Here is an 18,444-nt window from a genome sequence, read left to right as displayed (position 1 = left end):
AACCTTTCCTCCTCTAGGCTGTTTCTTCAGGTATTTTGTTACAGCAACACAAAGCTAACTAACATGGCACATGAATTAAGATAAATGAAGGAAAGTAGCCTTATACGCTTTAAGCTCCACAGGAGACTTGAAGATAATTTTGTCCCATTTTACATATGAGAGACTGAGACTTATGTGGTGTAAATTGTCTGTGGTGATTTTAAAACATTGCCTCCCGATACTTTGATCCTTTTCCCATTAAGTGGCAGGAGACTATGCTTCCTTCCTTTGCATTTGGGTTTTGAACAAAATAAAATTTGGGGTTTTGAACAAAATAAAATTTTGAACAAAATAAAAATGCTCCTTTGAGCCAATAAGTCTTATGGTAAAATAACTAGAATATCCAAGGCCATGGAGCTGAGAGACTTAGTAAGAGGATTTGAGCTAGAATTCAGGTTTGAGTAGCATGGTTTGCTCCCTGCTTTGTATCAGGGCTATTGAGCACGGAGTGGCATCCAGAGACAGTACAATGAGTGGGAAGAGAATTGCCAACTTCATCTCATTCTTATGGTCCTGGAGAGAAAAAATTATAACTGCTGCAAAAATGATAGCTGTGTAAAAAAGTATACGAAATCAGTGAAAGAAAGAGTAATCCTTACATGATATTTTAATTACTATACAGTGTAAACATCTCCATTATTTCATTAAGATAGAAAATGGAACCAAATGAGATTTGTGGAGCTGTCAGAATCATTTTTGAAAAGTCTTTGCATGATTGAGAGTTATAAACTTGCGATTTTTCACTTCAGAAGAATTCATACCAGGGGAATTGGTTAAAGCTCTGTAGTAGTTGAATGGTGTCCCCAAGGAGATATGTCCATGTCCCAATCCCTGGAACCTGTGAGTGATCCTCTTTGGAAAAAGGATCTTTAGTAATGTAACAAAGTTATGGATTTTGAGATGAGATGATCTGGATTATCCAGGTGAGACCTAAATCAAATCACAAATATCCTCATGAGAAACGCACAGAGAAAAGGATGAAGTGATTTGAGGAGGGAGGCAGAGATTGGAGTGATGTGCCTACAAGCCAAGAAATGCTGAGAGACACCTGGAGCCCATAGAAGCTAAGCAAAGCCAGACTGAGACTGCCTGGTCTAGATTCTCCCTTAGTGCTTTCAGAGGCCATGTGGATCTGCATTCACCTTGTTTTCAGGCTTCTAGTCTCTCAAATAATAATTTATATTGGTTTAAGCTGCCAAGATCGTGGTGGTTTGTAGATTGTGGTGGTTTGTGACATTAGCCCTAGGAAACTAATACAAGCTCATTGAGAGTTTTAAGATACCAAGGAACAAGACCATGGCTAGTGCCACAAGGGCAGATGCAGGACAATAATCAGGCTCATGCTCAGAGTTTCTTTGCAAAATCCAGGAAGTTTTAGCTATAGGTTGTTTTATTCCAAAAGACATTGCTGATGAGGACATCCTGATGACATGCAGTTTGTATGTCTGTCTCCTCAAGTGGATCAGACTTCTAAGGCCAAGAGCCTCCATTTCTTTCTTCACATTTATTAGAAGACTACTGTATGCTCCACTCAGTGCTAGGTGCTGGGATATGATGCTGAGTTGCATGTATTTCTTGTTTTTAAGATGCCAGCAGATATTGGATAATGTACCATGTTGTATTCCACTTATGAATGTCAGATGAAGGAAAAAAAAATACAGAGAAAAATAGTTCAGAGGAGTAGTGAACTTGAATAAGATACTTATCTCAATTTCCTTAACTGTAAAAGAAAATAATACCTCCTTTATAGAGCTTAGAATAATTTGCATATGTATAAATCGATGCCATACATAAATGTTATATTTGAAAATTCCACTAATGTTACTAATGAATAAAGGTCTAATGTTCCTAGAGAGTTTATACCTCGCATTAAGGATATTTGGGTACTTTTCCCATGTCTTTTATTTCTTCTTTCATTTCATTTTCTCCAGCTTTCTATGTAGGTAGGGCAGGGATGATTTTTCAGATGGGCCAAACCTCTGTTGAGCAGGGCGGTGGAGCCAGACTAATAGCTAAGGCTTCCTGTCTCACAGGCCCCTTGTTTACCTCTCAGCCATGCTACTTACCTGCATTAAATAGCCCCCTCAAAGAAGTTGATTTAACTCCAAGATTTGGGGAAAAATACATCCTTCAAATATTCCATCAGCACAACTTCATTTTAAGGAATGTAATAATAATAATAATAATAATAATAATAATAATAATAATAATAATAACTAATGCTTTTGTTCTAACCACTTTTAAAAGGGCATCTTGTTTAGTTCTCACAACATCTCTAGGTAGGGCCTATCATGGTCAGCATTGTATACATTAAGGAACCAAGAAATGGAAATAGTTGGGAGATTTGCCCAAAGTTACACAATAAACGGCAGAACTGGGATCTGAACTAATGGCATCGAGCTCCAGGAGTTTCTATTTTATTCACTTTGTTATCAATATTTAGACTTCATTATGAATATTTTGATGACCCTAAGATTCCAGGGCTACAGTTGTTGTGTTCTGTGGTTTTCCATTATGGGAACAGGTTAAGGGAAGAACTTGGAGACAATTTCAGAAGCACTGTGCTGCATAGGTGCCATACAGAAATGATTTTTAAGGATCATTTTGTGTGTGTGTGTGTGTGTGTGTGTAGAGAGAGAGAGAGAAAGAAAGAGAGAGAGAGCATGCAAAAGAGCAAGCATTTCAGTGTGTGCAATTTTAGCTAAATTAGAATAGGAAGACTATTAACAAATTATTTTTAAATGCACCAAAGATCAGGAGGTATATTAGAATTAAATTACACTGTGAGACTGATTGGCAGGCCATGTTATGTGGGCAAGTTCACAGCCTTATCTTTATCAGCATAGTTTGCAAAGTAGGCCTGAAAGGCATGGCCCCAAACCCATGGAGTGTGGAGCTATAATTATTCAAGTAAAAAAAGAAACTAATTAGAAATGTGATAAGCAATGATAGGCAGCCTATTTCAGGAGGAAAATGAACAAAATGAGCAGATGCCAACTGTGGTGGCTTCAGCAGAAAAGGATAGGCACACTGTTGAAATGAAAACTCCCTGTCTGTCACCTTGGGAAGGGATTTCCCTCAGGACTGGACCATTAGCATGTCATTTGCATAGAAAGCTTAAAACAAAAACAGTCACCACAAAATGGGAACTCTTGGGCACAAAGAGAACCTTGCATTCAAAAGATGTTGAATGGTGCAAGGGACTAGGTCCCTGCTGAGGGCACTTGGTGGCATACTGCCAGCTGGGAATGCTCCTGACCTTGCAGTAGCAAGAACTGAAATAACCCCAGCAGCACAGAGCCTGCAAGGGTGTCAGAGGACCTTGGCTCCTGTTTTGGCTGAAGCTCTTGGGCTTGAGCCCAGAGTCCTTGTGTGTTTGGTTTGAGGAATGACTTTCTTCCCCTGGGCTCCTGATGACCAAACCCACTTCTTCAGTACTAACAGCCTCTCCCTCCTCCATATTTTGAACTATTGAACCAGACCCTCAAGTCCCTCAGAGACTGCATATTGTTGTCTCTCATTCCAGCTTTGTCTGGTGTTTGGGATAGAAATGTGAGCTCTGGAGTCCAACTGCTTCAGTTCAAATTCTGATGCTAGTAATTACCAGCTACAGGACTGTTAGCAAGACCTTGCTCTCTGCCTCAGTTTCCTCATCTATAAAATGGAAGTAAGACTACTTACAAAGGTTATTCATGAAGATTAATGCAGATAAAGAAAGCCAAGCAGAGAATAATGCATGGTGCTTACCAAGTGCCCAGTAAAATGTTAGCAGTTGATATGAACGTGCTTCCCTTGGTGGATCTCTCTGACTGCAATCATTCATAGTCACATCTCCTATAATTGCCACAAATATGTACCATTATCTACTTAGTCTATTTTAAAAAATCAATTCAATTTTTTCACTTGATCACATTTTAAGCAATAATAGTTGTGAAAGCCCAGGCTTAATGTGTTAATAGGTTTTTCTAATACATTTTAAAATCAAAACAGACGAACTAAAATAATGTTTTTAAAGTCTGGCACATTCTGAAATCATCTCAGATACCAGTATACATTTCGCACATTAAGAAACACAGTCTGCACCCCTTGCCTCACTCTCTCCCAATTATTCTTCCAGCGAGCGCTTAAACAATTCTTATCAGGTAAGTGGAGAGAAAACTGAGCCATAGAGATGAACAAGCCCCTCCCAGGCTCTCACGGAACAAACAGAGCCATAGGGGAGGGAGGTAAGAATGTCAATCATGTGTGTCCATGGAGGAGTGGGGCATTTCCTCATGGAGTGAGGTTTTATCCTGCTGGACAGGCCAGTTCCTTAAAAGAACCAAGTATCTCAGCTGTTACAAATTCCAGTTCCGGGGCAACTTAGCTTTGCATCCTGATTCTACTTTGGGAGACCCTGAGCTCCTTGCCTGAGTTCTCTGATAATGTAATTTCTCAACTGCAAAATGGGTCATAGCACCATCTCACTCAGTTAGTGGAGGACTAAATCTAACACCTTGGTAAATACTTAGTGAATAAGCACTCTCTCTCATTCCTATCCGATAGCATGTAAAATGTGTCTATTTTCCTATGTTGTTGATGCTAAGATTTATCTCAAAATCTGCCTCTTTGCAAGAGGAGCACTTGGTATTTCCTAAACCAGCTTAGTATTGCCCAAAATGTATTGAAGGCTTTCCAGATTTAAGATGCAACTCTAAAGTCTTGCATACATTCCTTATCACAAGGGCACATTGTGTATATAATAAGGCTTATAAAATCCAATTTAAACATGATAAACTGAGGCACCGAGAGATTATGCAATTTGACTGGATTGCACAGTTAGTAAATGGAAGAGCAAGTAACCACTAAAACTAGTAACCATTAAGTTGCTACTAGCTAAAACAAGGCTATAACTAACACCCACAGTAGGATCACATCATCTAGCTCAGTGATTCTTGGCTAAAAGGGATTTGTTTTCTAGGGATGCTTGGCAATGTCTGCAAACATTTTTGGTGCCTGGAGCTATGGGGTAAACGTTACTGGAGTCTAGTGGGTAGAGACCAGGGATGCTGCCAATCTCCCTACAATGCACAAGACAACCTCCCTCTCCCCAACAAAGGCTTATTCTAGCCCAAATATCAGCAGTACAATGGGTGAGAAACCCTGGTGTAAGCACTGCTGCATTGGTTATGAAGAGTCCAGTCGATAACTCAGAAGCAGCGACAAAAAAACCAAAAAACAAACAAACAAAAAAACAAAAACACTCGTATTGTAAGACAGACAATTTGAAGTTCAGGCAGAAAAATCTCATCCACTTGGTCAGACAATAACCTGGAGTCAACTTCCTAAGGCACATTCTTCTTGCCATTCAGAGAAGTCAAAACACATGAGATGCAGCATCTGGGAAGAAAGCATAGGGGAGAAAGCTCATCTCATGACAGCTGTCAAGAAGACAGACAATGGCCTGCTGGTGGGCAGGATGGAGAAAACAGAGGCAGGCACAAACTCTAGGAAGCTGTGGATAAAGGCAAATCTGGGAGGAGAACACAGGTCCTGTGGGCATGTAGAGTGACACTGGCCAGGACACAAGGATAAGGAGCAGGCCAATAGCAGCTGCTTCATCTAGTATTAGTGAGTTTCTGTGACTGTTTTATTTATTTATTTAAAGAAAACTGAGATGGACCGTTGAAGAAGGCAATAAATATGGAAAAGTTGGAGAGGACTTTTCTGGTGACGCTTTCTTTATAAATCACAAAATAATCCAATGAGCCAAATAGGTTTCACTACCAGGAAGAGAAACAGGAGGCAGGATGCTCACCTGAGTATTTTGGCTTTATTCAACTCTAATAAACATTTTATTTATATAAAAGACAAACAATGCATAGAATGAAAATAAGTGCTTGAGATTTTTGATATAAAAGAGTATCTAGCATTCACATTCCTATTTTAATACATGAGTACAGCTGAAGTGTTCCATAGAAGAATAAAACTTTTCCCTTTAAGTATAGTAGTGAATGAATGTCAGTATGTTTAGGAACTACAGAATGTTATTCCTTGGTCTTTTTTCTGGTATAAGAAAAATAAACAAAACAAGCCACAGTATCATCTGATACTACATTCCAGTTTATGATGCTGATGATATGGATGTGGTAACACTCTTAAATCTTGGCATATCCCACGGATGGACCAGTATTCTAGAAATTCACCACTAGAGGTCAATGAGCAACAACGATTGGGATGGCATCGGCAAGACCTAAGGTGCAAGTGGAATTTCTGGGTGCCTCCATGATATTGCAGCCAGGTTGTCCTTAACTGAGCCCACCCACATGGAACAGGGTGCCTAGAAAGTACATCCCCAATTCAGCGTGTACCCTAAAACCTCAATGAGATAAGGGCTTCCACAATCCAAACAGAACTCATTTGCTCTCAGTTCCTCTCTAATATTCCTATTTGGCTGAAAATAAGTAGCTTCAAAAACATGTTTTAAAAAAGAGATTGTTACTTGCAGCATTAACACTTGTTTGTGGATTAACAAGTTTCCTATGGAGTATTAAAGCTCATTCTTTGCTCAGGTCCACGCGGACCCAGCTTTTCCTAACTGCAAATGGGATTCTTAGATCCCACATTCAAGTCCTCAAGAATAATTTCTGCAAAGGGTTGAAGGCTGGTGTGATGCAGAGAGCAGTTATCACGAGAAAATTTCCTGGAGTAAGGAGTTTCCCTCCTTAATGCAGAAGGAAAAAAAAAAAAAAACTTTTAACACAGAAGCAAAAAAAAGACTTCTGTTAACCAGGACCACATAAAGGAGACCCCCTTTAGTCCAGTAAAAGCTTCAAATCTTAACACCAGAAAAGACAGTCAAAACCCTGTTATGTAGGGACAGAAGGACAGCTTGAATGCATACTCCTTATAAGGGATCTTAATTAGGGGCAGGTTTGATAACTAGGGTGCATGTGTGGGAAGTGGAACAGTGGAAAGCACAAATGTTTACAGTGAGAAGAGAAGCAGCTTTTTAAGTGAGTCCACACCTTCTTTCTGTAAATGATGAGGACTGGAGAAAACTGGAAACCATCTGCTCTCCTTACCTGGGATCCAAATTTTTCTGCAAAATCTCCAAATATTTTAAAAAAGTGGCTCAACTTTTCAAAATGCTCTGTTGGCCAAATGAAACGTATGTTCAGAGTGCCTGAGGACACCATCCTGACGGCAACAGTGTTGGGGAGTTGAAATCCTTTCTAGACCAGAATGTGCTAGAGCATTCGGGAGCCAAGAAAAATGAAACCTATTGGTGTTTGCATAGAAGCCGGGGACTCAAGCCCAGTGTGCCAAAAAAAAAAAAAAGCCCTAGAGTTGGGGGTATTGTTTTTGTTTTGCTTTAAGGAAAGGATGAAATTTGGGAATGGACAAGAGTAGCCCAAGTGTAGGGGGAAGATTAACAAAGAAGAAATACCTTTTTAGTAGGCGGTGTGGCAATATCCTGGGTGGGAAGAAATTTGTTCTTGTTTTCTGCAGCCTGTGAAAGATGGGGATAACCTTTAAAGTATTATAGGGGTCTGAGTATCTGACCCCTATAATATTAGGTTGTGAAGAAGGAGGTTCAAAATCAGTTGCAGGTTTTGGCTGCCAATCAAAAAGTCCAGGAGAAAATCGGCACACAGGATCCCCAGGAACACTGATCCCCAAACACAGTGCAAGTGTATACTCAGCTCCAGGACCAGAAGAGAACTCTCATGTGGGGAATATTTATTGCAAAAGCAAGTGCAATGTGGCCAAAGCAGGCTCGGAGACACGGGTCCTCTCTCCTAATGCAAAGCTCCCCAAGTGGAGAGTCAGAGAACCATCGCCTGTGTGATTGTCAAGTGCCAATGCTGTCATGGATCCTTCCTTCTCTGCTCGGTTCTGGAGCTCTACAATAAAACCAGTTTCCTGGGAATATTTGATCTTTTTCCTCGTCTCTTTTCAGAGTATGGCTATAGATATAGATATAGACATATATGGAGATATATATATATATATATATATATATATATATATATATCTCATAGCTATTCCATATTTATATACAGGCATTAATAAAGTGCAAATGTTATTGGCTATTGTAAAAATCAATCTCATTTCCTGAGGAAGTGCTAACACAGCTTATCCTATGACAACGTCAAAGGCATAGAATGCTCTCTGTCACCCACTCCCTGACGCCGCTGCTTTTCTGCTCATCCACAGCTCATAGGGAGGGTTTTCTGGGAAGCATCCGTCCAGGGGCAGCTTCCTGCTGCCTCTGTTCTTTGGTGAGAGGGGCAGCCTCTTTGGACTTGGCCCAGCCTGCCCTGCTCCAGTAGAGCTATTTGGTAGTGTTCAGTGAGCCGTCTTCTGGAATCTTCTCCTCAGAGCAGCTCCTCCCGGAGAGTCTGTCCAGGTGCTCCAGCTCACTGAAGCGCTCGGCCACACACTGGGCCGTGAGCCGGGCCTCGGGGTCGTGGTCCCAGCACTCAGTCAGCGTCTCGCACACCATCTGGATGCCCTAGAGTGGGAGGGAAAGTGTCAAAGAGGACCATCAGTGGGTAGGGTCTGTGGAACTAGCAGTGATACATCATTTACCAGGTTCTGAGTTCAGATTGAGGCTGACTCTTGATGTTGTATGTCTTGTGGGTTTTGGCAAATTTGTAATGACATGTATCTGCCATTATAGTATGACATGGTGCAAGTTCTCTGCACGCCCCACCACCTTCCCTGTGCTCTACCGGTTCATTGCTCCCTCTCTCCTTCCTTTCCTTGCCTTTTTTTAGGGGGATGGGGTGGGATGGGTACCGAGGATTAAACTCTGGGGCACTCGACCACTGAGCCACATCCCCAGCCTTATTTTATATTTTATTTAGAAACAGGGTCTCACTGAATTTCTAAGCGCCTCGCTGCCAACCAAAAAGGCTTTGAACTCAGGTTCCTCCTGCCTCAGCCTCCTGAACCACTGTGATTACAAGTGTGCCTCACTGCACCCAGTTCCCTTGCCTTTTATTGTCTATAGTTTTTATACCTGGATCATTTGTACCTTTCTATTGTAACAGGGCCAATACCCCAGGCCAGAGTGGTGGACAGACAGACATTAGCCTCCTTTCATTTATAAAGTCTGTGACTCAGTAGCAGCTTCCAAGAGCTGCCAAGGATGACCTCTGTGGATATCAGGCTGGACCTGGTGATACCGCTGTCTTTGTATGTCAGAGGTACTTGACTATAAGCTACTTCGTAGGATCCACTGTACCACCCTGATCCAATAAATCCACTCAGGAAATGCTGCCCAGGAATGTGGTGAGAGTTTTCTCTCACTGGCTTAACTTTTATTTTGTATTGCTAGTGTTTTTGTTACCATCTCAAGTTCTTTCTTTTAAAAAAAGCAGGTAGGAGTTAAACAGGCTGACAGAAATAAAAAGAGTTCCTCCCACATAGAGGGTCAATATTACCATTGATGATCTCTCCCATAGGTGGCTGGAGTGGGACACATACCTTCACACTGTCTTGGATTGCCGGCATATGCTTTCCAATACCAGCAACTTTCCCAACACACCTAGGAATCCCTCTCTCCCTCCCTACCCCATGAGTTCTTGATGTTGAATTAATTGCATAATTCACCTAATTGACGGTATTGATTGATGGCCCTGTTAAGAGTAGAGTGTTATTGTTGGTACTCGGTAACATTTATTTTATTCTGACACTGTAATTACAGGCAGTAAATTAAATTAAATATTAAGCATTAACTTGAAATCAATAGGGCAACAAATCTCATTAAGAGAAAAAATGTATTATGCAAATTCTTTCCAGAATTTTATCATCATGAATAATGGCTTCATTATAAGAAACGTACAACAGAGGAGGTAACGGGGTTTGAAAGGAACATACCACTCCAGTACCTTCTGACTTTAGAGTTTATGCAAACAGTCTTACATTTTTAGAGTCGGAGACAATTCTCCTGAAGCCCCAGAGAAACTCCTGACCCTCTACACTCTGACTTATTTCCATCTGTCCTCTGCTGGGACTCTGGGCCAGGACTGGCTCAGACCAGGCTTCCTGCTCCATTTGTCTTCCCTATTACGCCTGATTTGTTGTTTCTGTTTCTTATCTGAATTTGCCTTGCCCTTAGGAAAACCTGTGACATAGCCTCGCCTTTATGGATGACTTTATGGATGACGGAATCCATCCAAAGGAGGTCATTCCAAAGGAGGTCATCAAGGGTTTTGCTTGGTAGAAAGAACTGTTTTGTCAGTGAGCTGGGGGTGGGGTGGGGTATTTTTCTCTCTTATTCTTCACCAGGGCCCTTTCGTGGGTGTATCAGACATAGGGCCAGTTATCTTTCATTCACAACCTATTGTTGTCTCCTTTTTCTTTGATAACTGCCCTCAAGTGCACCCCAAAGCAAAGAATTTTGACAAGCCTCCTGGGAAGTCCAGACTATGGTCCGCTAGGGGAAGTCTTAGCTTTTAGTTCCTTTTTTTTTTTTTTGTGTGGTACAGGGGATTGAAGTCAGGGGCCCTCAACCACTGAGCCATATTCCCAACTCTATTTAGAGACAGTGTCTCACTGAGTTGCTTTAGCACCTCGCTTTTGCTGAGGCTGGCTTTGAACTCATGATCCTCCTGCCTCAGACTCCAGAGCTGTTGGGATTACAGGTGTGTACCACCAAGCCTGGCACTTAGCTTCTATTTCTTCTTTTTTTCTTTCTTTTTTTTTAATTAACAAAGATGACCTATTTTTTAAAAAAATACTTTTTTTTTTAGTTGTAGATGAACACAATACCTTTTTTAAAAACTTTATTTATTTTTATGTAATGCTAAGGATCGAACCCAGTGCCTCACACATGCTAGGCAAGTACTCTACCACTGAGCCAGCCCCAAGCTTCTATTTCTTAAAAAGAAAAATTAAGAAGCCATTAGGATGTTCCCAACACACAGGCCTCCCCCTCTTTCCCTGGCATTTTCCTCTTCTTTGCCTTCCTGCATCCACAGTGACAAGCCAGCCCCTTTTCCCCAGGTGTGTGCACATGAGCCTCTCCCAGCTCTTCAGGCACAGCCTGCAAACACCTACTCATGGCCCCTGCACACCACAGCCCCTTCTCAGCCCAGCTGCCTGACAACCCTGGTTGTTTTGCAATCATTAAGTATTTCTTTCCGGAGCTGAAGAATCCCAGAGGAAATGACTTGGAACCCAGAGGGATTGAGACATAAACTCCTGATATGAAGGCATGAGAGTGAACAGCAGAGGCTGCAAGCAAGCATTTTAACTCAGAACCAAGGGGGCCTGGAAAATGTGACAAATGCTCTTCAAATGTTTACTTGTGAGCTCTCGGAATGCTGTGTATATCTGCTGCTTGCAACTTAAAATAGGATCATCAACTGTATTGAAATGTCTTTTTAAACAAATTGAAGAGGGTTATAGGACACAAGGGGACCTGCCTTCTGATTTAAGTCCAATATCCCAGAATTCTCTCTAAGTAAGTTAGAGGTTCCTTTGGATGACTCTTATTCACTTTTCAAAGCTGTCACTCCTTACCTGATGATTGAGCCAGAAGCTGGGGATTTCTGGTCGTCCTCGGTCTCTCAACACATTGTCCTTCATGCTTTCAACACAGGGGTGCTCCCGCACTTTAGAACCGAAGGGAGGCTCGTAATCTTTCACTTCTGTGAAGCAAGAGGCAGACACAGGTCAACTGAGCATTGTGTGTGTGACCTGGGGATATGAGCACGTAGACATGCTGGGCTGTAGGGGCAGCATGAGGCATTGAGAGTTGCAATACATATGTAAATACTCTAAGAGTGATTTTTAGTAGTAGTGGATTAAAATAAGAAGAAAAGAGTGGTTGTGAAGGATCCTGGGAAATACACAACCAATGACTGCTGAGTACCTTCCATGTGACACAGAGCTAGTGGCTGGCAACAGAATGGATGGAGAACCAGGCGGATAATGCCACACAGGTTACATTTTAATGCATTTAAATCTAATTCTCAATGGGGGGATATTACCCCAAAGGGATGGAATTGGTTCTTGGGAGGCAGGGAAACCATACATATTGCAATGGTTTGTAGTCCTCTAGAGGTCCACAATACACAGACTTAATAAGTATTGCTGAACTTCATGAGGGCTATCCAGCCATACAAAGGCATGGAGTTCAGATACATGCTCCTACCTGGACGGAACTTAAAGGCATGAGGCTAAAGGAAATAAGCCCAATGCAAAAGGACAGAAGTCATATGATTCCCCTTCTGGGAAGTTACATTATTCCACCAAAGCTCACGTTGAAATTGAGTTGTCATTGTGAGGTATTAAGAGTGAGACCTTAAGAGGCGATTAAGTCAGGAGAGCTCTGCCTTCATGGATAGAGTAAACCTTCCAGGGATTAACTGATAGGTGGATTAATCCATTTTAAGAGTGGGTCTGTTATAAAAGACAGATTGGCCCTGTCTCTTGTTTGTCCCCTCTTGCCACATGTGCTGCCTTGGGACTCTGTAGAGTCCCTGCCAGTAAGAGGGTGCCATACTCTTGGACCTCTCTATCTCCAGAACCAAGAGCCAAAATAAATCTCTTTCCTTTCTAAATTACCCAGGTATTTTGTTATAGTAACAGAAAAGTGACTAAAATATTTGAATAGGCAAATGAGTAAGGAAAAAAAAAATAGAGTGGTGGCTGCCCAGGGATTTAGGAACAGGAAGGAGGAGAGGAGTATGGGAAGGTAGAGTTAACACTGATGGATAAGAAGTTTCAGTTGGGGAAGATGAAAACTTATAGAAATAGGGGTACACTGGCACAACATTGTGAATGTACTTAAAAATGGCTAAAAATGTTCAATATGGCGACGTTTAAATTATGTGTATTTCTTACATGGAAAAAAAAGCATAGGATGATGAAGGAAAATTGTCTACAAAAATTGTCTTTATGATAGGAATAATGAATAAAAGGTTGAAAAAATGCTATCTTGATGGGTTAACAGAGGGACACATTATATCAGCATTAACAAAAGTTTAGAAGGTAATGTTCTTTCAATTACATGCTGTGACGAAAACAACTGGATGACATGGCCCTACACTGGGTCTGCAGGTTTCGGCTTTGGTCAACTTCCTCACGCGAGCTTCCTGGAGCCTCCCCCAGGTCTCCCTGGCTAGATGTCCTGGGCTCAGCCTGACTTCCACATGTATCAGCTTTACCTATGATCACTGTTCATTTGTCTCTCAGACGGTGAGCGATCAAGAGAAAAATCCCTTTCTATCTATTCCTAGTGCCTGTGGCAAGGGGCTTCCATCCAACGAGAGCTCTCAAGGAGCACTTTAGTGAGTGAGTGAATGGGTGAGTGAATCTCAGGTCCTGTCCACAGTGGCAGTGCATAAACTCCAGGCCAACCGTGAAACGACACACTAATTTAAAAGAAAGAGCAGATCAATACACATATCCATGAAGCATAGGACAATTTACAAGACAGAAGACACTCCTGGACTAAAACATGACTGAGCTGGATGGGAATGCCGCATTTTTCACAAAGTAAGATCCTTGGCTTTTAGCTAAAAATGAATGAATGAATGAATGAATGAGCAAATAAATACAAGAAAGAAAAGGAAAAAAAATAAAATCACTTCTAACTAAAGTAAAATTATTGAGTAAAACTTTCAATAATTTGCCTTTCTAGGTGGAGAACTGAAGAAGCTTCATAACAAAATGACATTTTGCAAAGGAATAGCTAATTTATTTATTTGCTTTTTTTTTTTTTTTTGCTTTGCTTTGTTATGTTCTTTCTTTCACTTCCCAGAACCCTACTTGCATATTTATCATCTTCAGCTTCACCCAAATAGAAGGGCTGCCAGGATATTTTCTTTCTTTTCTTTTTCTTTTTTTTTTTAATACTTTGAAATACAGGAACATCTTATCCTCAATAAATATCACACAAATGCCAAGAAGTAGTCTCTCCTTTCTCCCTAGGCCTACATCTCAGTTGAACTGCACCATCTGACCATGGGTGCAGAGCCATCCTGTGGAAGCCTTTGTACCTTTTCTTGAGAAGTTGTAAGTACTGAACCAGGAGGAGCATCTGGAATTGCACACCATATGATGTTACTCTGATGAAGCTCCTTTGCTTTTTTAGGAAGATTTCATGCTGTTTCCCTTCCACCAACCAGGTCAAAGAGTTATTTATCCCTCAAGCATCAACAATTCCCAGACTTGTGCTCAGAAGGGACAGAGCAGAACAAGACCACAAGCAGGGGAAGAACCAAACCCAGCTGTCAATCTCACAACTCACAGTCTTTTTTTTTTTTTGGTACCAGGGATTGAACTCAGGGGCACTCAAGCACTGAGCCACATCCTCAGCTCTATTTTGTATTTTATTTAGAGACAGGGAATCGCTGTGTTGCTTAGCACCTTGCTTTTGCTGAGGCTGGCTTTGAACTTTCAATCCTCCCACCTCAGCCTCCCAAGCTGCTGGGATTACAGGCATGCGCCACCACACCTGGCATAACTGATAGTCTTTAAGAACAAAGAAAAAGTTACCATGGTGGAGATCATACACCAGGGCTAGTTTATTTCTCTTCAAGTCCTAATCTTGAAAGTCACTATATAAACCACAGCATTTATTTTAATTTCATAAGTTCTGTGTGGACCAAAGCAGACTTCCATGGGAAATGAGACAAGAAAGTACTAGGCGTATTTTTTTACGTAAAGAAAAAGTAATGACTATTTTTAGAGGAAGAAGAAACAAAGGCAATTATCCTTTCCCAGAGCAAGGAGATATATAACTAGGCTACTTCCTACTTCTCCTAAACCCTTGGAAAGTTGTGAGATTCCCCAGTATTCCAAAGGGATGCCTTCTTTGACTTGCAGGAGATATTATAGGGAGGAGGGTGAAGGGTAGTCAGGAAAGTGCTGGTGAAGGGATGGTGCCCTTGAGCTATACTGGGAGGACCTATGAATCTTCTGCCTCTAAGTATAAAATAGAAAAGTCTGGTGCAAAATAGGGTGGGGAATGTGGCTCAGTGGTCAAGTGGTTCAATCCCTGGTGACCATCCCCCCAAAAAGTCTGGTGCAATCACCATTTGACCCAAAATGGCATATTCCCATCCCTTGATATAAAAAGAGTTTTTCAGGTTGCAAGTGGGGATGGGGATGAGAGATGTCATATTTATATAATATATATTTCCAAAACAGCTAATGCACATTTACTTTTTTTTCTTATTGTGGATTTTTGCAACTCATCTTTCTTTGTTCATTTCAACCATTTTGAATGGCCTACCCCCACCCCTACTTTTTTTCTCATGCCCACAGTGTGTACCAAGAAGACTCAGCTGTGTACACAGCTGCCTCCCTGTCAACATCTTGGATACCTGCTCTGGGAAATCAGGCAAAGGAGCTTATTTCCCCCACCCCGTCATGGCTACTGAGGCAATGCCATTGGCCATTCCCAGGGCCTCCATGAGGATCTGGAGGATGTCCACTTACAGACCCCATATCAGAGGCATTCCCTCCTTGGGGGCATTTCCTAACTGATCCTCAATTTTCTAACTGCCCCACCAGATGTGTCAGAGATTTGCCTGGACACCACAGGGGATGGCTATGGACACCTGAGTGGAAGCCTGGGTTCTAAGAGACAAGGACAGAGGGCAGGGGACCTCTGCTAGCTAGGTGAGTACCACATTCCATTTCAGAATAGTCCTGGGCCATAGAGCAGAGGCAGTGCCTGGCAACAAGCCAGTGGCCCAGCCCTCTGCAACTCCAGCTGTCTCCCCTGGATGCCGTGATGCTCCATCCACCCTAGCAAAGTCGCTAGCTCCAAAAAATCTTATCATTTATGCCTACTTATTGATTTTATGTCAGTGCTTAAAATATTTTTGTTTTGAAAAATGTATTTGATTAATATTATGACATCACTGAAGACTTACAGAGAAAAGTAAATCTCTCTCCCACTCTGAACCCCTAATTTCTTTCACAAAAGTAGCTTTGTTTGATTTAAATCTTTTCCCTTCTTATTCATAAATAGGCACTTCCCAACCTATTTTTTTTTTAAATGAATGAGCAGGTCTTTCCCCTTCCATTCATGGAGGAGAGGCTTCAGTAAAACAAAAGTAGAAATGGATAACAAGAAAAATGAACCCTGCTTGGGTGCTGTGAGCACATCACATTGCTATCAAAGTCACCAAACATCCACTTGCAGCTTCTGTATCCTTATCATCTTGCAAATCTGAAATGAGCAGCACTTTCTGCAGGCCACTCTCAGAGCAGAACAGCTTTAGATGTTTTACAAGGAATGGGAGTTGCCTCTTGACAGGGGAAAATGAATGTTAAAGCTATTCAACACACTGCAGGGTATTCAAATAAGTCAGAGAATGTGGAAGAAGTCTTCAGAGACGTGCTCCAGTACTCTTCGCTTCAGTTGAGAAGACAGAGGTCCAAAGAGCACACCAGATTCCGGAAAGAACACTTAGAACTGCACGTGGTATTACTGTCACTCTGATGGAAGTACTTTGCCTTTTTAGGAAGCTTTTAGGCTTTCTCCTCTCCAAAGAGCATTTCAGAAAGTTCTTCTCCCCGCAGTCAGAGCAAGCACAGCTGGGACAGTCCTCAGTGAAAACATGCCTGTGACAAATGTGACAAGTGTCTCTCCCTGCCCTGGTCAGGCATTCCCCACCATGTGACCTCAGGAAGGGAAACCTTATGAGATCTACTGGATGGTTGTGGTTTGAAAATTCTAAACAAGTCATGCACAAATAAAATAAAATAATAATAATTAGCAATGACAAAAACCAGCCCTCCCCTTAACTTCTTGTAATAAACCCAAACAATGTCCTTTCTGGGTTTGGATCAGTAGATGGGAGTTAGCGGTGGTGGTGGAGGTAGATGGAGCTGTGTAAGATGGTACCAGATCAGAGCACCGTGGGCAGTGGAGTTAATGAAATATATTCTAGAGTTCCTCTTTGCAGGTTTGATCTAAAAATGCCCAATTTCTGAACTCCTTTCTGTGAAGAACAGCAAAGCAAACAACTTAAGGGGTGAGTGGATTTAGTCTAGAAAGTGTGATCACCTATAATAATAAAAAATATTTTTTAAAAATGGAACTGACTCTAAGCAGAAAAGCAGAGCTTAGAGAGTAAAACTGAGTATAGCACTTTAAAACATGTTAGCACTATTCGCCCTGAGAAGGGAAATTACTTTTGTCCTGGCTTCATCATAAACTAGGTAGAAGGACTTGGAAAAGAGGTGTCAAGATTTTGTAACCATAGTTAACAACAATTAGTCATCTATTTGGAAGTAGAAAGCAGAGAACATTTTGAATGCTCCCAACCCAAAGAAATAGTAAATGTTCGAAGTGAGAGGCCAATTACCTTGACCCAATCATGGCACACTCTGTGTGTGTGTGTTTGTGTTTGTGTGTGTGTGTGTGTGTATCTGGGGTCATGGAAAATTTTTAAAATATATTTAAAAAAGACTTTGCACCACATTTTCTGAATCCACAAGGTGAGTAAAGTCACAGGTGCCCTTCCTTACTCCCTGTCAGTAGCAAGGGACACAGTGCTCCCTCTGCACTTGGTTTCTCTGTGGGCTGGCTTATACCACGTGGGGCAGGCTGGGGGTGCTGGGGAGGCACTCTTCCACCTTGACCCGGAGTGCCTCTGCATCAAAGATGGACGGGAGGTGGAGGGTAAACAGCAGTTTCCTGCAAGTCAGGTGGTCCATGGCTGGTGCGCGTGCTTTGCTGCACGCATGCTTGCGCTGCAGTTGCCCACAGTGGGAACCGCCTGATAAGACACCCTATCTTGGCTTCCTTCCCTTTCCTGACTCATTTCCTTATTCCCTTCCTGGCATTTCCTGTGATCTCTTCCCCAATACACTTCTAACATTCATATTCTTCTTTTCCAGGGCACCCAACCCAAGGCAGACGCCTGCAGAGCAGAACCATTCTATGAAACCAAGCCCCAAAGACAGGTCTTTCCCCCAGTGCTTCAAACAACATCACTTCCAAGGAACCTCTCTGTCTGGCTGCTTGAGAAGACCCCTGGCTCCCTTGTGTCTCTCTGCAGCTGCCTGGAGCTGCAGCCTGTTCTCTGATGGAGTGGCAGACCTTGCAGCTTCTTTTTTATTTTTCTCAGGACATTTCTCAGCTTCTCCAAAGGGAAACTAAGTTTGCCTCTCTCCCTGCAGTGCTGCGGCCCCAGGAAGGCAGGTCTCTGGGCCAGCAGTGGCCTTCCTCCGCGTCAGCATCTGGTGCGCAGCTGTTGTTTTGACTGTAGTTTCGACTCTGTGGGGCAACAAAGCTGTTGACAGTTCTCCCCAAAGCAGTGCCCCTGAGTTTTTATGTTGGCTTTCCAAATGGCACGCCCTCTCCCTCCAAATCCAGCGAAATGAAATGGTTAGATTGAGTTCTTCCCTTGGCCTTCTCTCCAATGCCTTCTTTCTTTTTGTTCTCTT

The 18,444-nt window shown here is 42.0% G+C and overlaps 1 protein-coding gene across 2 annotated transcripts in view; it reads right to left on the bottom strand.

Annotated features, from left to right (window-relative positions):
* Nucleotides 1–5,832: 5,832 nt before the first annotated feature.
* Tgfbr2 (transforming growth factor beta receptor 2) overlaps nt 5,833–18,444 on the bottom strand; it is an 82,653-nt gene continuing 70,041 nt past the window's right edge. For both annotated transcript variants that reach the window (XM_046436862.2, XM_046436863.2), the window contains 2 exons: nt 11,554–11,681; nt 5,833–8,536 (listed from right to left, as the gene is read on the bottom strand). In XM_046436862.2, coding sequence (XP_046292818.1) covers nt 8,357–8,536; nt 11,554–11,681 — 308 coding nt within the window. In that variant the 3' untranslated portion in view covers nt 5,833–8,356. The remainder of the gene's footprint in view (nt 8,537–11,553; nt 11,682–18,444) is intronic.

The sequence above is a fragment of the Marmota monax genome, unplaced genomic scaffold, assembly GCF_021218885.2.
Source record: "Marmota monax isolate L192 unplaced genomic scaffold, Marmota_monax_Labrador192_F-V1.1 WCK01_AAM20220418_F8-fsc00021, whole genome shotgun sequence".
NCBI classification, from domain to species: Eukaryota; Metazoa; Chordata; class Mammalia; order Rodentia; family Sciuridae; genus Marmota; species Marmota monax.
The sequence above is the reverse complement of the archived record's forward strand: the minus strand, read 5'-3'. Positions and strand labels throughout refer to the sequence as shown.